The 21,430-nt window shown below is 38.5% G+C and overlaps 1 protein-coding gene across 2 annotated transcripts in view; it reads right to left on the minus strand.

Annotated features, from left to right (window-relative positions):
• dyrk1b (dual-specificity tyrosine-(Y)-phosphorylation regulated kinase 1B) overlaps positions 1-21,430 on the minus strand; it is a 107,539-nt gene that overhangs the window by 44,709 nt on the left and 41,400 nt on the right. For both annotated transcript variants that reach the window (XM_062062424.1, XM_062062426.1), the window contains exon 2: positions 805-977. In XM_062062424.1, coding sequence (XP_061918408.1) covers positions 805-977 — 173 coding nt within the window. The remainder of the gene's footprint in view (positions 1-804; positions 978-21,430) is intronic.

The following is a 21,430-nucleotide window of genomic DNA, read 5'->3' on the forward strand; positions in this document are numbered from 1 at the left end:
CTTAAGACGATGGCAGCCACTCAAGGAGCCCAAAGGCTGTTCGTCGCAATGGAAGGTTTGGGTCGGGCTGTGGGATCACAGTCTGGGGCGATTTCTGAACTGAATCGCAAGATGGATCACATCATGGAAAAGCTGGTTGAAAGGGAAAAATTGGATATGAGAACCAGCATGGACGAATAGAACAGACAAGCCATTGTAATGTCTGCTCGCGGAAAAACAAAAATCCTAATCTACGATTTGACTCCATCGAATGGCCTTGATGCAACAACAGGAGCAGGCTGTTCTGAAAACACCCCCCCGAGGACTCCTCAATGATGGACGCTTTTGACCTCCCTCCCTCCTCAACCACACCTGGAGTCAAACTTTGGCTTGCATGCAGAACGGCCCCAGGCCTATGGACACTACATCAACACACCCAAGACAAAAACAAAACAACAACAAAAAAACCCACACCCAAGACAATGGGCATACACACACACACACCCACCCCACGCCTTCACCACCGCTTGATTCCCCTTCGGGGTGATGGACGGCTGGCAGCGCTTTATAGCAGCAGTCAACCTCCAGGGTCCTAACTCCCCCCCCACCCCCTCTGTTGCGAGTTGTCGTGATTATATGTAACATGTTTATGCTGCCATGCACGGCGCTAACCAGACCCATCAGGAGCAAGGGTGAAGTGTCTTGCTCAAGGACACAACGGACATGACTAGGATGGTAGAAGGTGGGGATTGGACCAGGAACCAACTCTCCCAACTTGGCCACATAATAAACAAGGTCACCCGCGTCTGTAGTGGTGTGTATTACCTGCTGCTGCTCGGCCATGGAGTGGATGGAGCTAAAGGAGGGGTGTGTGTGCGAGTGCTGGCTGGTCATGGCTGGCTCAGCGAGGGAGAAGCCCTGGGCAGTAGAGGAGGAGGAGGAGGAGGAGGAGGAGGAGGAGGAAGAGGTGGTGGGCGGACATCCTGAGCTGCTTCCACCTGAGGAAGACAGAGAGGACACATGATTAGGGACGCATGACACTTCCTGAAGTCTCAGCATGGATCAAAGTGCAGCCAGAGACAGTTGCCATGGTAACGGCTCAACATCAATGAACAAAAGTTGTGGAAGAACATTAGCTAAAATAACTCTTGGACAATCAAGGTGGATTTATACAGCCCTTAATCACCAGTGTCTCAAAGGGCTGCACAAGTCACAACCACACCCTGGGCTCAGATCCCACATCAGGGCAAGGAAAAAAGTCAACCCATTGGAAAAAAACAGAAACCTTGGAAGGAACCACAGATGGAGCAGATACAGTTAATAATGTGAGAGTCCAGTCCAGAGTGAGAGATCCTCTATAAAGTATTGACCTTACTGAAGATAAATATGGAGGTAGCAAAGATCCTCTATAAAGTATTGACCTTACTGAACATAAATATGGAGGTTCTACTAGCAAAGATCCTCTATAAAGTATTGACCTTACTGAAGATAAATGTGGAGGTTCTACTAGCAAAGATCCTCTATAAAGTATTGACCTTACTGAAGATAAATATGGAGGTTCTACTAGCAAAGATCCTCTATAAAGTATTGACCTTACTGAACATAAATATGGAGGTTCTACTAGCAAAGATCCTCTATAAAGTATTGACCTTACTGAAGATAAATATGGAGGTAGCAAAGATCCTCTATAAAGTATTGACCTTACTGAACATAAATATGGAGGTTCTACTAGCAAAGATCCTCTATAAAGTATTGACCTTACTGAAGATAAATATGGAGGTTCTACTAGCAAAGATCCTCTATAAAGTATTGACCTTACTGAAGATAAATGTGGAGGTTTTACTAGCAAAGATCCTCTATAAAGTATTGACCTTAATGAACATAAATATGGAGGTTCTACTAGCAAAGATCCTCTATAAAGTATTGACCTTACTGAACATAAATATGGAGGTTCTACTAGCAAAGATCCTCTATAAAGTATTGACCTTACTGAAGATAAATATGGAGGTTCTACTAGCAAAGATCCTCTATAAAGTATTGACCTTACTGAAGATAAATATGGAGGTTCTACTAGCAAAGATCCTCTATAAAGTATTGACCTTACTGAAGATAAATATGGAGGTTCTACTAGCAAAGATCCTCTATAAAGTATTGACCTTACTGAACATAAATATGGAGGTTCTACTAGCAAAGATCCTCTATAAAGTATTGACCTTACTGAAGATAAAAGTGGAGGTTCTTCTAGGCCAGATTTCAAAGGTGTGTTCCTATATGTAGACCCTTCCTTGTGGTCCACAGAACATGTCAAGGTGGTTCTTTGCTCCGCACACCATCTTCAAGATGCTTTCTGACCCTCTCTTTTTGTGGGCGATCTTGCTAACGGGCCTCCACTGCGACAGCCATGTTGTAGTTGTTATCTTCCATACGGAGTCTAGTGACAGATAGAAGTTGGAAGTGTAGACTACTTGACATGTGCATGTACGAGCCAGTCTGCCCCACAACAACAGGATACGGACAGACTTATTCACTACAATGGCTGACTCCTGCAAAGCACTCTGGGTACATCATATATAAAATCATATATAAAATGATATATGATGATATATAAAATGATATATGATGATATATAAAATGATATATGATGATATATAAAATGATATATGATGATATATAAAATGATATATATGATGATATATGATGATATATAAAATGATATATATGATGATATATGATGATATATAAAATGATAAATGATGATATATAAAATGATATATAAAATGATATATGATGATACATGAAATGAATGATATAGTTAGTAGTCAGTGTTGTGCATCTCCCAGACAGACAAAGAAAGATGACATCACTAAGAGAGATATGTCTCTTTAAGAAGCACTGACACAACTGTGACATCACACTGCTCCTTTCCTAGCATCTGATTGGCTGCCATAGGCCGGCCCTCCCTCCTTTCCTGTCATCTGATTGGCTGCCATAGGCCGGCCCTCCGTCCTTACCTATCATCTGATTGGCTGCCATAGGCCGGCCCTCCCTCCTTTCCTATCATCTGATTGGCTGCCATAGGCCGGCCCTCCCTCCTTTCCTAGCATCTGATTGGCTGCCATAGGCCGGCCCTCCCTACTTTCCTGTCATCTGATTGGCTGCAATAGGCCGGCCCTCCCTACTTTCCTGTCATCTGATTGGCTGCAATAGGCCGGCCCTCCCTCCTTTCCTGTCATCTGATTGGCTGCAATAGGCCGGCCCTCCCTCCTTTCCTAGCATCTGATTGGCTGCCATAGGCCGGCCCTCCCTACTTTCCTATCATCTGATTGGCTGCCATAGGCCGGCCCTCCCTCCTTTCCTATCATCTGATTGGCTGCCATAGGCCGGCCCTCCCTCCTTTCCTGTCATCTGATTGGCTGCCATAGGCCGGCCCTCCCTACTTTCCTATCATCTGATTGGCTGCCATAGGCCGGCCCTCCCTCCTTTCCTGTCATCTGATTGGCTGCCATAGGCCGGCCCTCCCTCCTTTCCTGTCATCTGATTGGCTGCCATAGGCCGGCCCTCCCTCCTTTCCTGTCATCTGATTGGCTGCCATAGGCCGGCCCTCCCTCCTTTCCTATCATCTGATTGGCTGCCATAGGCCGGCCCTCCCTCCTTTCCTGTCATCTGATTGGCTGCCATAGGCCGGCCCTCCCTCCTTTCCTGTCATCTGATTGGCTGCCATAGGCCGGCCCTCCCTCCTTTCCTATCATCTGATTGGCTGCCATAGGCCGGCCCTCCCTGCTTTCCTGTCATCTGATTGGCTGCCGGTGTCTAAGGGCTGGCTCTATAAATAAACCCTGTGCTGTCTCAGCAACATCATGTCTTCCTGCTTAGCAGCCAATGGATCTGGTTTCCCTTAGCAACCCAGCCCCTCCCCTTTCCTCCACTTCCACTTCATGCTAACCTTCTAGCTTGCTATGCTCATTAGCTTCATATGTCAGTTATTGGAATCATTCCATACCACCTGAGTAACATTTCATACCACCTGAGTAACATTTCATACCACCTGAGTAACATTTCATATCACCTGAGTAACATTTCATACCACCTGAGTAACATTTCATAGCACCTGAGTAACATTTCATAGCACCTGAGTAACATTTCATACCAGCCGAGTAACATGTCATACCAGCCTGAGTAACATTTCATACCACATGAGTAACATTTCATACAACCCGAGTAACATTTCATACCACCTGAGTAACATTTCATACCACATGAGTAACATTTCATATCACCTGAGTAACATTTCATACCACCTGAGTAACATTTCATAGCACCTGAGTAACATTTCATAGCACCTGAGTAACATTTCATACCAGCCGAGTAACATGTCATACCACCTGAGTAACATTTCATACCACATGAGTAACATTTCATACCACCTAAGTAGCATTTCATACCTCATGAGTAACATTTCATACCTCATGAGTAACATTTCATACTACCTGAATAACATTTCATACCTCATGAGTAACATTTCATACTACCTGAATAACATTTCATACCACCTGAGTAACATTTCATACCACCTGAGTAACATTTCATACCACATGAGTAACATTTCATACAACCCGAGTAACATTTCATACCACCTGAGTAACATTTCATACCACATGAGTAACATTTCATACAACCCGAGTAACATTTCATACCACCTGAGTAAAATTTCATACCACATGAGTAACATTTCATATCACCTGAGTAACATTTCATACCACCTGAGTAACATTTCATAGCACCTGAGTAACATTTCATAGCACCTGAGTAACATTTCATACCAGCCGAGTAACATGTCATACCACCTGAGTAACATTTCATACCACATGAGTAACATTTCATACCACCTAAGTAGCATTTCATACCTCATGAGTAACATTTCATACCTCATGAGTAACATTTCATACTACCTGAATAACATTTCATACCTCATGAGTAACATTTCATACTACCTGAATAACATTTCATACCACCTGAGTAACATTTCATACCACCAGAGTAACATTTCATATCTAATGAGTAACATTTCATACTACCTGAGTAACATTTCATACCTCATGAGTAACATTTCATACCACCTGAGTAACATTTCATACCACCTGAGTAACATATCATACCTCATGAGTAACATTTCATACCACCAGAGTAACATTTCATACCACCCGAGTAACATTTCATATCACCTGAGTAACATTTCATACCACATGAGAAACATTTCATAGCACCCGAGTAACATTTCATAGCACCTGAGTAACATTGCATACCACATGAGTAACATTTCATACCACCTGAGTAACATTTCATACCACATGAGTAACATTTCATACCACCTGAGTAACATTTCATACCACATGAGTAACATTTCATATCACCTGAGTAACATTTCATATCACCTGAGTAACATTTCATACCACCTGAGTAAAATGTCATACCACCTGAATAACATTTCATACCACCTGAGTAACATTTCATACCACATGAGTAACATTTCATATCACCTGAGTATCATTTCATACCACATAAGTAACATTTCATACCTCATGAGTAACATTTCATACCACCTGAGTAACATTTCATACCAGCTGAGTAACATTTCATACCAGCTGAGTAACATTTCATACCACATGAGTAACATTTCATACCACATGGGTAACATTTCATACCTCATGAGTAACATTCCATACCACCTGAGTAACATTCCATACCACCTGAGTAACATTTCATACCACCTGAGTAACATTCCATACCAGCTGAGTAACATTTCATATCACCTGAGTATCATTTCATACCACCTGAGTAACATTTCATACCAGCTGAGTAACATTTCATACCAGCTGAGTATCATTTCATACCACCTGAGTAACATTTCATACCAGCTGAGTAACATTTCATACCTCATGAGTAACATTTCATACCACCTGGGTAACACTTAATACCACCTGAGTAACATTTCATACAACCCGAGTAACATTTCATACCACATGAGTAACATGTCATACCACCTGAGTAACATTTCATACCACATGAGTAACATTTCATACCGCCTGAGTAACATTTCATACCACATGAGTAACATTTCATACCTCATGAGTAACATTTCATACCACCTGAGTAACATTTCATACCACCTGAGTAACATTTCATACCACCTGAGTAACATTTCATACCACCTGAGTAACATTTCATACCTCCAGAGTAACATTTCATACCACATGAGTAACATTTCATACCTCATGAGTAACATTTCATACCTCATGAGTAAGATTTCATACCACCTAAGTAACATTTCATACCTCATGAGTAACATTTCATACCACCTGAGTAACACTTCATACCACCAGAGTAACATTTCATACCACCTGAGTAACATTTCATACCGACAGAGTAACATTTCATACCTCATGAGTAACATTTCATACCACCCGAGTAACATTTCATACCACCTGAGTAACATATCATACCTCATGAGTAACATTTCATACCACCGGAGTAACATTTCATACCACCCGAGTAACATTCCATACCAGCTGAGTAACATTTCATATCACCTGAGTATCATTTCATACCACCTGAGTAACATTTCATACCAGCTGAGTAACATTTCATACCAGCTGAGTATCATTTCATATCACCTGAGTAACATTTCATACCACATGAGAAACATTTCATAGCACCCGAGTAACATTTCATAGCACCTGAGTAACATTGCATACCACATGAGTAACATTTCATACCACCTGAGTAACATTTCATACCACATGAGTAACATTTCATACCACCTGAGTAACATTTCATACCACATGAGTAACATTTCATATCACCTGAGTAACATTTCATATCACCTGAGTAACATTTCATACCACCTGAGTAAAATGTCATACCACCTGAATAACATTTCATACCACCTGAGTAACATTTCATACCACATGAGTAACATTTCATATCACCTGAGTATCATTTCATACCACATAAGTAACATTTCATACCTCATGAGTAACATTTCATACCACCTGAGTAACATTTCATACCAGCTGAGTAACATTTCATACCAGCTGAGTAACATTTCATACCACATGAGTAACATTTCATACCACATGGGTAACATTTCATACCTCATGAGTAACATTCCATACCACCTGAGTAACATTCCATACCACCTGAGTAACATTTCATACCACCTGAGTAACATTCCATACCAGCTGAGTAACATTTCATATCACCTGAGTATCATTTCATACCACCTGAGTAACATTTCATACCAGCTGAGTAACATTTCATACCAGCTGAGTATCATTTCATACCACCTGAGTAACATTTCATACCAGCTGAGTAACATTTCATACCTCATGAGTAACATTTCATACCACCTGAGTAACACTTCATACCACCTGAGTAACATTTCATACAACCCGAGTAACATTTCATACCACATGAGTAACATGTCATACCACCTGAGTAACATTTCATACCACATGAGTAACATTTCATACCGCCTGAGTAACATTTCATACCACATGAGTAACATTTCATACCTCATGAGTAACATTTCATACCACCTGAGTAACATTTCATACCACATGAGTAACATTTCATACCACCTGAGTAACATTTCATACCACCTGAGTAACATTTCATACCTCCAGAGTAACATTTCATACCTCATGAGTAACATTTCATATCACCTGAGTAACATTTCATACCACCTGAGTAACATTTCATAGCACCTGAGTAACATTTCATAGCACCTGAGTAACATTTCATACCAGCCGAGTAACATGTCATACCAGCCTGAGTAACATTTCATACCACATGAGTAACATTTCATACAACCCGAGTAACATTTCATACCACCTGAGTAACATTTCATACCACATGAGTAACATTTCATATCACCTGAGTAACATTTCATACCACCTGAGTAACATTTCATAGCACCTGAGTAACATTTCATAGCACCTGAGTAACATTTCATACCAGCCGAGTAACATGTCATACCACCTGAGTAACATTTCATACCACATGAGTAACATTTCATACCACCTAAGTAGCATTTCATACCTCATGAGTAACATTTCATACCTCATGAGTAACATTTCATACTACCTGAATAACATTTCATACCTCATGAGTAACATTTCATACTACCTGAATAACATTTCATACCACCTGAGTAACATTTCATACCACCAGAGTAACATTTCATATCTAATGAGTAACATTTCATACTACCTGAGTAACATTTCATACCTCATGAGTAACATTTCATACCACCTGAGTAACATTTCATACCACCTGAGTAACATATCATACCTCATGAGTAACATTTCATACCACCAGAGTAACATTTCATACCACCCGAGTAACATTTCATATCACCTGAGTAACATTTCATACCACATGAGAAACATTTCATAGCACCCGAGTAACATTTCATAGCACCTGAGTAACATTGCATACCACATGAGTAACATTTCATACCACCTGAGTAACATTTCATACCACATGAGTAACATGTCATACCACCTGAGTAACATTTCATACCACATGAGTAACATTTCATATCACCTGAGTAACATTTCATATCACCTGAGTAACATTTCATACCACCTGAGTAAAATGTCATACCACCTGAATAACATTTCATACCACCTGAGTAACATTTCATACCACATGAGTAACATTTCATATCACCTGAGTATCATTTCATACCACATAAGTAACATTTCATACCTCATGAGTAACATTTCATACCACCTGAGTAACATTTCATACCAGCTGAGTAACATTTCATACCAGCTGAGTAACATTTCATACCACATGAGTAACATTTCATACCACATGGGTAACATTTCATACCTCATGAGTAACATTCCATACCACCTGAGTAACATTCCATACCACCTGAGTAACATTTCATACCACCTGAGTAACATTCCATACCAGCTGAGTAACATTTCATATCACCTGAGTATCATTTCATACCACCTGAGTAACATTTCATACCAGCTGAGTAACATTTCATACCAGCTGAGTATCATTTCATACCACCTGAGTAACATTTCATACCAGCTGAGTAACATTTCATACCTCATGAGTAACATTTCATACCACCTGAGTAACACTTCATACCACCTGAGTAACATTTCATACAACCCGAGTAACATTTCATACCACATGAGTAACATGTCATACCACCTGAGTAACATTTCATACCACATGAGTAACATTTCATACCGCCTGAGTAACATTTCATACCACATGAGTAACATTTCATACCTCATGAGTAACATTTCATACCACCTGAGTAACATTTCATACCACCTGAGTAACATTTCATACCACCTGAGTAACATTTCATACCACCTGAGTAACATTTCATACCTCCAGAGTAACATTTCATACCACATGAGTAACATTTCATACCTCATGAGTAACATTTCATACCTCATGAGTAAGATTTCATACCACCTAAGTAACATTTCATACCTCATGAGTAACATTTCATACCACCTGAGTAACACTTCATACCACCAGAGTAACATTTCATACCACCTGAGTAACATTTCATACCGACAGAGTAACATTTCATACCTCATGAGTAACATTTCATACCACCCGAGTAACATTTCATACCTCATGAGTAACATTTCATACCACCTGAGTAACATATCATACCTCATGAGTAACATTTCATACCACCGGAGTAACATTTCATACCACCCGAGTAACATTCCATACCAGCTGAGTAACATTTCATATCACCTGAGTATCATTTCATACCACCTGAGTAACATTTCATACCAGCTGAGTAACATTTCATACCAGCTGAGTATCATTTCATACCACCTGAGTAACATTTCATACCAGCTGAGTAACATTTCATACCTCATGAGTAACATTTCATACCACCTGAGTAACACTTCATACCACCTAAGTAACATTTCATACAACCCGAGTAACATTTCATACCACATGAGTAACATGTCATACCACCTGAGTAACATTTCATACCACATGAGTAACATTTCATACCGCCTGAGTAACATTTCATACCACATGAGTAACATTTCATACCTCATGAGTAACATTTCATACCACCTGAGTAACATTTCATACCACCTGAGTAACATTTCATACCACCTGAGTAACATTTCATACCACCTGAGTAACATTTCATACCTCCAGAGTAACATTTCATACCACATGAGTAACATTTCATACCTCATGAGTAACATTTCATACCTCATGAGTAAGATTTCATACCACCTAAGTAACATTTCATACCTCATGAGTAACATTTCATACCACCTGAGTAACACTTCATACCACCAGAGTAACATTTCATACCACCTGAGTAACATTTCATACCGACAGAGTAACATTTCATACCTCATGAGTAACATTTCATACCACCCGAGTAACATTTCATACCTCATGAGTAACATTTCATACCACCTGAGTAACATATCATACCTCATGAGTAACATTTCATACCACCGGAGTAACATTTCATACCACCCGAGTAACATTTCATACCACCTGAGTAACATTTCATACCACCCGAGTAACATTTCATATCACCCGAGTAACATTTCATACCACCTGAGTAACATTTCATACCACCTGAGTAAAATTTCATATCACCTGAGTAACATTTCATACCACATGAGTAACATTTCACATCACCTGAATAACATTTCATACCACATGAGTAACATTTCATACCACCTGAGTAACATTTCATATCACCTGAGTAACATTTCATACCACCTGAGTAACATTTCATACCACCTTAGTAACATTTCATACCACATGAGTAACATTTCATAGCACCTGAGTAACATTTCATACCACATGAGTAACATTTCATACCACCTGAGTAACATTTCATACCACCCGAGTAACATTTCATACCACATGAGTAACATTTCATACCACCTGAGTAACATTTCATACCACATGAGTAACATTTCATACCACATGGGTAACATTCATATCACCTGAGTAACATTTCATACCACATGAGTAACATTTCATAGCACCTGAGTAACATTTCATAGCACCTGAGTAACATTTCATACCACCCGAGTAACATTTCATATCACCCGAGTAACATTTCATATCACCTGAGTAACGTTTCATACCACAGAGTAACATTTCATACCAGCTGAGTAACATTTCATACCACATGAGTAACATTTCATACCACATGGGTAACATTTCATACCACCTGAGTAACATTTCATACCTCATGAGTAACATTTCATACCACCTGAGTAACATTTCATACCACATGAGTAACATTTCATATAACCTGAGTATCATTTCAAACCACCTGAGTAACATTTCATACCACCTGAGTAACATTTCATACCTCATGAGTAACATTTCATACCTCCAGAATAACATTTCATACCACCTGAGCAACATTTCATACCACATGAGTAACATTTCATACCTCATGAGTAACATTTCATACCACCTAAGTAACATTTCATACCTCATGAGTAACATTTCATACCACCTGAGTAACACTTCATACCACCAGAGTAACATTTCATACCACCTGAGTAACATTTCATACCACCAGAGTAACATTTCATACCTCATGAGTAACATTTCATACCACCTGAGTAACATTTCATACCTCACGAGTAACATTTCATACCTCACGAGTAACATTTCATACCACCTGAGTAACACTTCATACCACCAGAGTAACATTTCATACCACCTGAGTAACATTTCATACCACCAGAGTAACATTTCATACCCCACGAGTAACAATTCATACCACCCGAGTAACATTGCATACCTCATGAGTAACATTTCATACCACCTGAGTAACATATCATACCTCATGAGTAACATTTCATACCACCTGAGTAACATTTCATACCACCCGAGTAACATCTCATATCACCTGAGTAACATTTCATACCACCTGAGCAACATTTCATACCACCCGAGTAACATTTCATATCACCCGAGTAACATTTCATACCACCCGAGTAACATTTCATATCACCTGAGTAACATTTCATACCACCTGAGTAACATTTCATATCACATGAGTAACATTTCATACCACCTGAGTAACATTTCATAGCACCTGAGTAACATTTCATACCACCTGAGTAACATTTCATACCACCTGAATAACATTTCATAGCACCTGAGTAACATTTCATACCACATGAGTAACATTTCATATCACCTGAGTAACATTTCATACCACCTGAGTAACATTTCATACCACATGAGTAACATTTCATACCACCTGAGTAACATTTCATACCACATGAGTAACATTTCATACCACATGGGTAACATTCATATCACCTGAGTAACATTTCATACCACATGGGTAACATTCATATCACCTGAGTAACGTTTCATACCACATGAGTAACATTTCATACCAGCTGAGTAACATTTCATACCACATGAGTAACATTTCATACCACATGGGTAACATTTCATACCACCCGAGTAACATTTCATACCTCATGAGTAACATTTCATACAACCAGAGTAACATTTCATACCACCTGAGTAACATTTCATACCACCTGAGTAACATTTCATACCACATGAGTAACATTTCATATCACCTGAGTATCATTTCATACCACCTGAGTATCATTTCACACCACCTGAGTAACATTTCATACCTCATGAGTAACATTTCATACCACCTGAGTAACATTTCATACCACCCGAGTAACATTCCACACCACCTGAGTAACATTTCATACCACCTGAGTAACATGTCATACCACCTGAGTAACATTTCATATCACCCGAGTAACATTTCGTACCAGCTGAGTAACATTTTATACCAGCCGAGTAACATTTCATACCACACGAGTAACATTTCATACCACATGAGTAACATTTCATACCACATGAGTAACATTTCATACCACCCGAGTAACATTTCATACCACATGAGTAACATTTCATACCACCTGAGTAACATTTCATACCTCATGAGTAACATTTGAATGTGTCAACACGAACAACAACAACAATATTTTCAACACAAATCAACCGAATGTGTCAACATGAACAACAACAACAACATTTTCAACACAAATCAACTGAATGAGTCAACATGAACAACAACAACAACAACATTTTCAACACAAATCAACTGAATGTGTCAATACGAACAACAACAATATTTACAACAAAAATCAACTAAATGTGTCAACATGAACAACAACAACATTTTCAACATAAATCAACTGAAAGTGTCAACATGAACAACAACAACAACATTTTCAACACAAATCAACTGAATTTGTCAACATGATCAACAACAATATTTACAACACAAATCAACTGAATGTGTCAATACGAACAACAACAATATTTACAACAAAAATCAACTAAATGTGTCAACATGAACAACAACAACATTTTCAACACATATCAACTGAATGTGTCAACATGAACAACAACAACAACATTTTCAACACAAATCAACTGAATGTGTCAACATGAACAACAACAACAACAACATTTTCAACAAAGATCAACTGAAAGTGTCAACGTGAACAACAACAACAACATTTTCAACACAAATAAACTGAATGTGTCAACATGAACAACAACAACAACATTTTCAACAAAGATTAACTGAAAGTGTTAATGTGAACAACAACAACAACAACATTTTCAACACAAATCAACTGAATGTGTCAACATGAACAACAACAACAACAACATTTTCAACAAAGATCAACTGAAAGTGTCAACGTGAACAACAACAACAACATTTTCAACACAAATCAACTGAAAGTGTCAACGCGAACAACAACATTTTCAACACAAATCAACTGAATGTGTCAACATGAACAACAATATTTTTAACACAATTTACCTGAATTCATCAACATCAACAACAACAATATTTTCAACACATATCAACTGAATGTATAAACATGAACAACAACAACAACAATATTTTCAACACATATCAACTGAATGTGTCAACATGAACAACAATATTTTTTAACACAATTTACCTGAATTCATCAACATCAACAACAACAATATTTTCAACACAAATCAACTGAATGTGTCAACATGAACAACAACAACATTTTCAACAAAGATCAACTGAATGTGTCAACATGAACAACAACAACAACATTTTCAACAAAGATCAACTGAATGTGTCAACATGAAGGACACTATTTTTTAATATGTCAACAACATTTTCAAGAAAATGAAGTGTCAACATGAAAAACAACAATATTTTCTACAAAAATGAAGTGAGTATAAAATGACACAACACAGTAGAACATCTACACCAACTACATCATCATGCAATTACACAACACAGTAGAACATCTACACCAACTACATCATCATGCAATGACACAACACAGTAGTACATCTACACCAACTACATCATCATGCAATGACACAACACAGTAGAACATCTACACCAACTACATCATCATGCAATGACACAACACAGTAGAACATCTACACCAACTACATCATCATGCAATGACACAACACAGTAGAACATCTACACCAACTACATCATCATGCAATGACACAACACAGTAGAACATCTACACCAACTACATCATCATGCAATTACACAACACAGTAGAACATCTACACCAACTACATCATCATGCAATTACACAACACAGTAGAACATCTACACCAACTACATCATCATGCAATGACACAACACAGTAGTACATCTACACCAACTACATCATCATGCAATTACACAACACAGTAGAACATCTACACCAACTACATCATCATGCAATTACACAACACAGTAGAACATCTACACCAACTACATCATCATGCAATTACACAACACAGTAGAACATCTACACCAACTACATCATCATGCAATTACACAAGACAGTAGAACATCTACACCAACTACATCATCATGCAATTACACAACACAGTAGAACATCTACACCAACTACATCATCATGCAATGACACAACACAGTAGAACATCTACACCAACTACATCATCATGCAATTACACAACACAGTAGAACATCTACACCAACTACATCATCATGCAATTACACAACACAGTAGAACATCTACACCAACTACATCATCATGCAATGACACAACACAGTAGAACATCTACACCAACTACATCATCATGCAATTACACAACACAGTAGAACATCTACACCAACTACATCATCATGCAATTACACAACACAGTAGAACATCTACACCAACTACATCATCATGCAATTACACAACACAGTAGAACATCTACACCAACTACATCATCATGCAATTACACAACACAGTAGAACATCTACACCAACTACATCATCATGCAATGACACAACACAGTAGAACATCTACACCAACTACATCATCATGCAATGACACAACACAGTAGAACATCTACACCAACTACATCATCATGCAATGACACAACACAGTAGAACATCTACACCAACTACATCATCATGCAATTACACAACACAGTAGAACATCTACACCAACTACATCATCATGCAATGACACAACACAGTAGAACATCTACACCAACTACATCATCATGCAATGACACAACACAGTAGAACATCTACACCAACTACATCATCATGCAATTACACAACACAGTAGAACATCTACACCAATCACACAAATAATAATGATGAAGTACCACAATGATGAGTATAGTATTACACAGTACAGTAGAACTCGGGCAGAACGTAGTACTCCGACAGCGTACTCCTAGTATTCCGAGGGTGTACTCATAGTATTCCGAGGGTGTACTCCTAGTATTCCGAGGGTGTACTCCTAGTATTCCGAGGGTGTACTCCTAGTATTTCGAGGGTGTACTCATAGTATTCCGAGGGTGTACTCATAGTACTCAGAGGGTGTACTCATAGTACTCCGAGGGTGTACTCGTAGTATTCCGAGGGTGTACTCATAGTATTCCGAGGGTGTACTCATAGTATTTCGAGGGTGTACTCATAGTATTCCGAGGGTGTACTCATAGTACTCAGAGGGTGTACTCATAGTACTCCGAGGGTGTACTCGTAGTATTCCGAGGGTGTACTCATAGTACTCCGAGGGTGTACTCATAGTACTCAGAGGGTGTACTCGTAGTATTCCGAGGGTGTACTCATAGTACTCCGAGGGTGTACTCATAGTACTCCGAGGGTGTACTCATAGTACTCAGAGGGTGTACTCAAGGTGTACTTTGGCACAGCCTCCACACGTCAGAAAAAAAGGTGTCCTAGTTTTAAGGTTGATTTGGACCTGGTCCAAGTCAGGGTTCTTAACCTGTTCAGACCTCGGGGCCCAACTTGTCCACTACAGAGGGGGCCGGGGCCTACTCAAGTATTAACACTGCATTAGTCACCTTACTCTTAGTCAATCATTCTACTTCCTGTTGACCAGCTGGTCACATGACATCATGACATCATGTGTTCATCACAAACAATACGATCAAGGCTTAGGTCAGGCTGATTACACTAATAAATACTCATCAAATGTACTGATTACACTAATAAATACTCATCAAATGTACTGATTACACTAATAAATACTCATCAAATGTACTGATTACACTAATAAATACTCATCAAATGTACTGATTACACTAATAAATACTCACCAAATGTACTGATTACACTAATAAATACTCATCAAATGTACTGATTACACTAATAAATACTCATCAAATGTACTGATTACACTAATAAATACTCATCAAATGTACTGATTACACTAATAAATACTCATCAAATGTAATGATTACACTAATAAATACTCATCAAATGTACTGATTACACTAATAAATACTCATCAAATGTACTGATTACACTAATAAATACTCATCAAATGTACTGATTACACTAATAAATACTCATCAAATGTACTGATTACACTAATAAATACTCATCAAATGTACTGATTACACTAATAAATACTCATCAAATGTACTGATTACACTAATAAATACTCATCAAATGTACTGATTACACTAATAAATACTCATCAAATGTACTGATTACACTAATAAATACTCATCAAATGTACTGATTACACTAATAAATACTCATCAAATGTAATGATTACACTAATAAATACTCATCAAATGTACTGATTACACTAATAAATACTCATCAAATGTACTGATTACACTAATAAATACTCATCAAATGTACTGATTACACTAATAAATACTCATCAAATGTACTGATTACACTAATAAATACTCATCAAATGTACTGATTACACTAATAAATACTCATCAAATGTACTGATTACACTAATAAATACTCATCAGGTATACTGATTACAAAATACATATTCATCAAATGTACTAATTGCACAAATAAATACTAATCAAATATACTGATTACAAAATAAAAACTTATCAAATGTACTGATTACAAAAATAAATACTGAACAAATGTAGTAATTACACTACACACCAATCAAATATACTGATTACAAAAAAACAACTTATCAAATAAACTGCAACAAAATAAATATATATATACTTCCATAATACATTCTAACTAAATGAATAATAAATAATATATATGTTTCCTAAATAAAATGAATAATAAATAATAATATATATATGAGGGACAAGCGGTAGAAAATGGATGGATATGTTTCTCAAATAAACTGAATACAATTCAAGTGCTCTTTAGTCATATTTTCTGCGCTGAAGAAACTTCCCTTGGACTTCAGCTCCAGACTTCTTCTGTTTGCTATTGTCAAGACTGCCACAGGTGGTGGAAAAGTGTACTACAACTGAGTACAAACCACAGCTGACAATTATATTTGTGGGTCCCCGGCCCTATGGGTAAAAGCCACTGGTCCAAGTGCTGATCTGGTGCAAGATCCAGCAGCCTCTTGCAATAAAAACATGATTAGTTGTGTTGTTATGTGGACAGGACATGTAGCTTAGTGGTTAGCATAGCTTCTTGTCCTACAGCGCAGACAATGGTACTAAGACATTGTCTTTATTTTACTTAGTGGTTAGCATAGCTTCTTGTCCTACAGCGCAGACAATGGTACTAAGACATTGTCTATATTTGAAGTTGGAAGCGGCTCCACACTGTGTATAGACATAAACTCATCATGGACGTGCTAATACAGTGCCCTGGTACTAGTACCGGTACATTAAAAACGCTACTATACTGCTTTTGAAAAAGACTTTAGTTTTGAATAGACATGTGAGAATGCTGCGACACACACACACACACACACACACACACAGAGCACTTGCCAGCAGACACAGAGTGGAGACAAAAGATGGAGAACAGAGGTATTTTTAGTGATAAAGGTGAATGTATAAAGCTGCAAGCTGTGCTTTAAAACATAGCAACCTAGCAGCTAACGTCCCTCCACAGTGTTTTAGCTACTTCTAACTCGCTCATCTTGTCTCCATGGCGACAAAGTCCGTTTCTTACAAGTAATATTATCACTGGAAGACGAGGAATAGCCAAACATGCTTCACTACACACCGTAGGAGGATACAATAGCTAACAGCAAGCTAGCACTCCTCAATGTAAACAAATGGCTGGGTGGATACAAACATTCACTGTAACAACACCAAGTATATGGTCCATGTAACAACACCAAGTATATTGTCCATGTAACAACACCAAGTATATGGTCCATGTAACAACACCAAGTATATGGTCCATGTAACAACACCAAGTATATGGTTCATGTAACAACACCAAGTATATGGTCCATGTAACAACACCAAGTATATGGTCCATGTAACAACACCAAGTATATGGTCCATGTAACAACACCAAGTATATTGTCCATGTAACAACACCAAGTATATGGTCCATGTAACAACACCAAGTATATGGTCCATGTAACAACACCAAGTATATGGTTCATGTAACAACACCAAGTATATGGTCCATGTAACAACACCAAGTATATGGTCCATGTAACAACACCAAGTATATGGTCCATGTAACGACACCAAGTATATGGTCCATGTAACAACACCAAGTATATGGTCCATGTAACAACACCAAGTATATGGTCCATGTAACAACACCAAGTATATGGTCCATGTAACGACACCAAGTATATGGTCCATGTAACAACACCAAGTATATGGTCCATGTAACGACACCAAGTATATGGTCCATGTAACGACACCAAGTATATGGTCCATGTAACAACACCAAGTATATGGTCCATGTAACGACACCAAGTATATGGTCCATGTAACAACACCAAGTATATGGTCCATGTAACAACACCAAGTATATGGTCCATGTAACGACACCAAGTATATGGTCCATGTAACAACACCAAGTATATGGTCCATGTAACAACACCAAGTATATGGTCCATGTAACGACACCAAGTATATGGTCCATGTAACGACACCAAGTATATGGTCCATGTAACGACACCAAGCATATGGTCCATGTAACGACACCAAGTATATGGTCCAGGTAACGACACCAAGTATATGGTCCATGTAACGACACCAAGTATATGGTCCATGTAACGACACCAAGTATATGGTCCATGTAACAACACCAAGTATATGGTCCATGTAACAACACCAAGTATATGGTCCATGTAACAACACCAAGTATATGGTCCATGTAACGACACCAAGTATATGGTCCATGTAACGACACCAAGTATATGGTCCATGTAACGACACCAAGTATATGGTCCATGTAACGACACCAAGTATATGGTCCAGGTAACAACACCAAGTATATGGTCCATGTAACGACACCAAGTATATGGTCCAGGTAACAACACCAAGTATATGGTCCATGTAACGACACCAAGTATATGGTCCATGTAACGACACCAAGTATATGGTCCATGTAACGACACCAAGTATATGGTCCATGTAACGACACCAAGTATATGGTCCATGTAACAACACCAAGTATATGGTCCATGTAACAACACCAAGTGTATAGTCCATGTAACAACACCAAGTATATGGTCCAGGTAACAACACCAAGTATATGGTCCATGTAACAACACCAAGTATATGGTCCATGTAACAACACCAAGTATGTGGTCCATGTAACAACACCAAGTATGTGGTCCATGTAACAACACCAAGTATATGGTCCATGTAACAACACCAAGTATATGGTCCAGGTAACAACACCAAGTATATGGTCCATGTAACAACACCAAGTATATGGTCCATGTAACAACACCAAGTATATGGTCCATGTAACAACACCAAGTATATGGTCCATGTAACAACACCAAGTATATGGTCCATGTAACAACACCAAGTATATGGTCCATGTAAAAACACCAAGTATATGGTCCATGTAACAACACCAAGTATATGGTCCATGTAACAACACCAAGTATATGGTCCATGTAACAACACCAAGTATATGGTCCATGTAACAACACCAAGTATATGGTCCATGTAACAACACCAAGTATATGGTCCATGTAACAACACCAAGTATATGGTCCATGTAACAACACCAAGTATATGGTCCATGTAAAAACACCAAGTATATGGTCCATGTAACAACACCAAGTATATGGTCCATGTAACAACACCAAGTATATGGTCCATGTAACAACACCAAGTATATGGTCCATGTAACAACACCAAGTATATGGTCCATGTAACAACACCAAGTATATGGTCCATGTAACAACACCAAGTATATGGTCCATGTAAGAACACCAAGTATATGGTCCATGTAAGAACACCAAGTATATGGTCCATGTAACGACACCAAGTATATGGTCCATGTAACGACACCAAGTATATGGTCCATGTAACAACACCAAGTATATGGTCCATGTAACGACACCAAGTATATGGTCCATGTAACGACACCAAGTATATGGTCCATGTAACAACACCAAGTATATGGTCCATGTAACAACACCAAGTATATGGTCCAGGCAACAACACCAAGTATATGGTCCATGTAAGAACACCAAGTATATGGTCCATGTAACAACACCAAGTATGTGATCCATGTAACAACACCAAGTATGTGGTCCATGTAACAACACCAAGTATATGGTCCATGTAACAACACCAAGTATATGGTCCATGTAACAACACCAAGTATATGGTCCATGTAACAACACCAAGTATATGGTCCATGTAAGGACACCAAGTATATGGTCCATGTAACGACACCAAGTATATGGTCCATGTAACAACACCAAGTATATGGTCCATGTAACAACACCAAGTATATGGTCCATGTAAGAACACCAAGTATATGGTCCATGTAACGACACCAAGTATATGGTCCATGTAAGAACACCAAGTATATGGTCCATGTAACGACACCAAGTATATGGTCCATGTAACGACACCAAGTATATGGTCCATGTAACGACACCAAGTATATGGTCCATGTAACAACACCAAG

The sequence above is a fragment of the Entelurus aequoreus genome, linkage group LG11 (genome assembly GCF_033978785.1).
Source record: "Entelurus aequoreus isolate RoL-2023_Sb linkage group LG11, RoL_Eaeq_v1.1, whole genome shotgun sequence".
Classification (NCBI taxonomy): Eukaryota; Metazoa; Chordata; class Actinopteri; order Syngnathiformes; family Syngnathidae; genus Entelurus; species Entelurus aequoreus.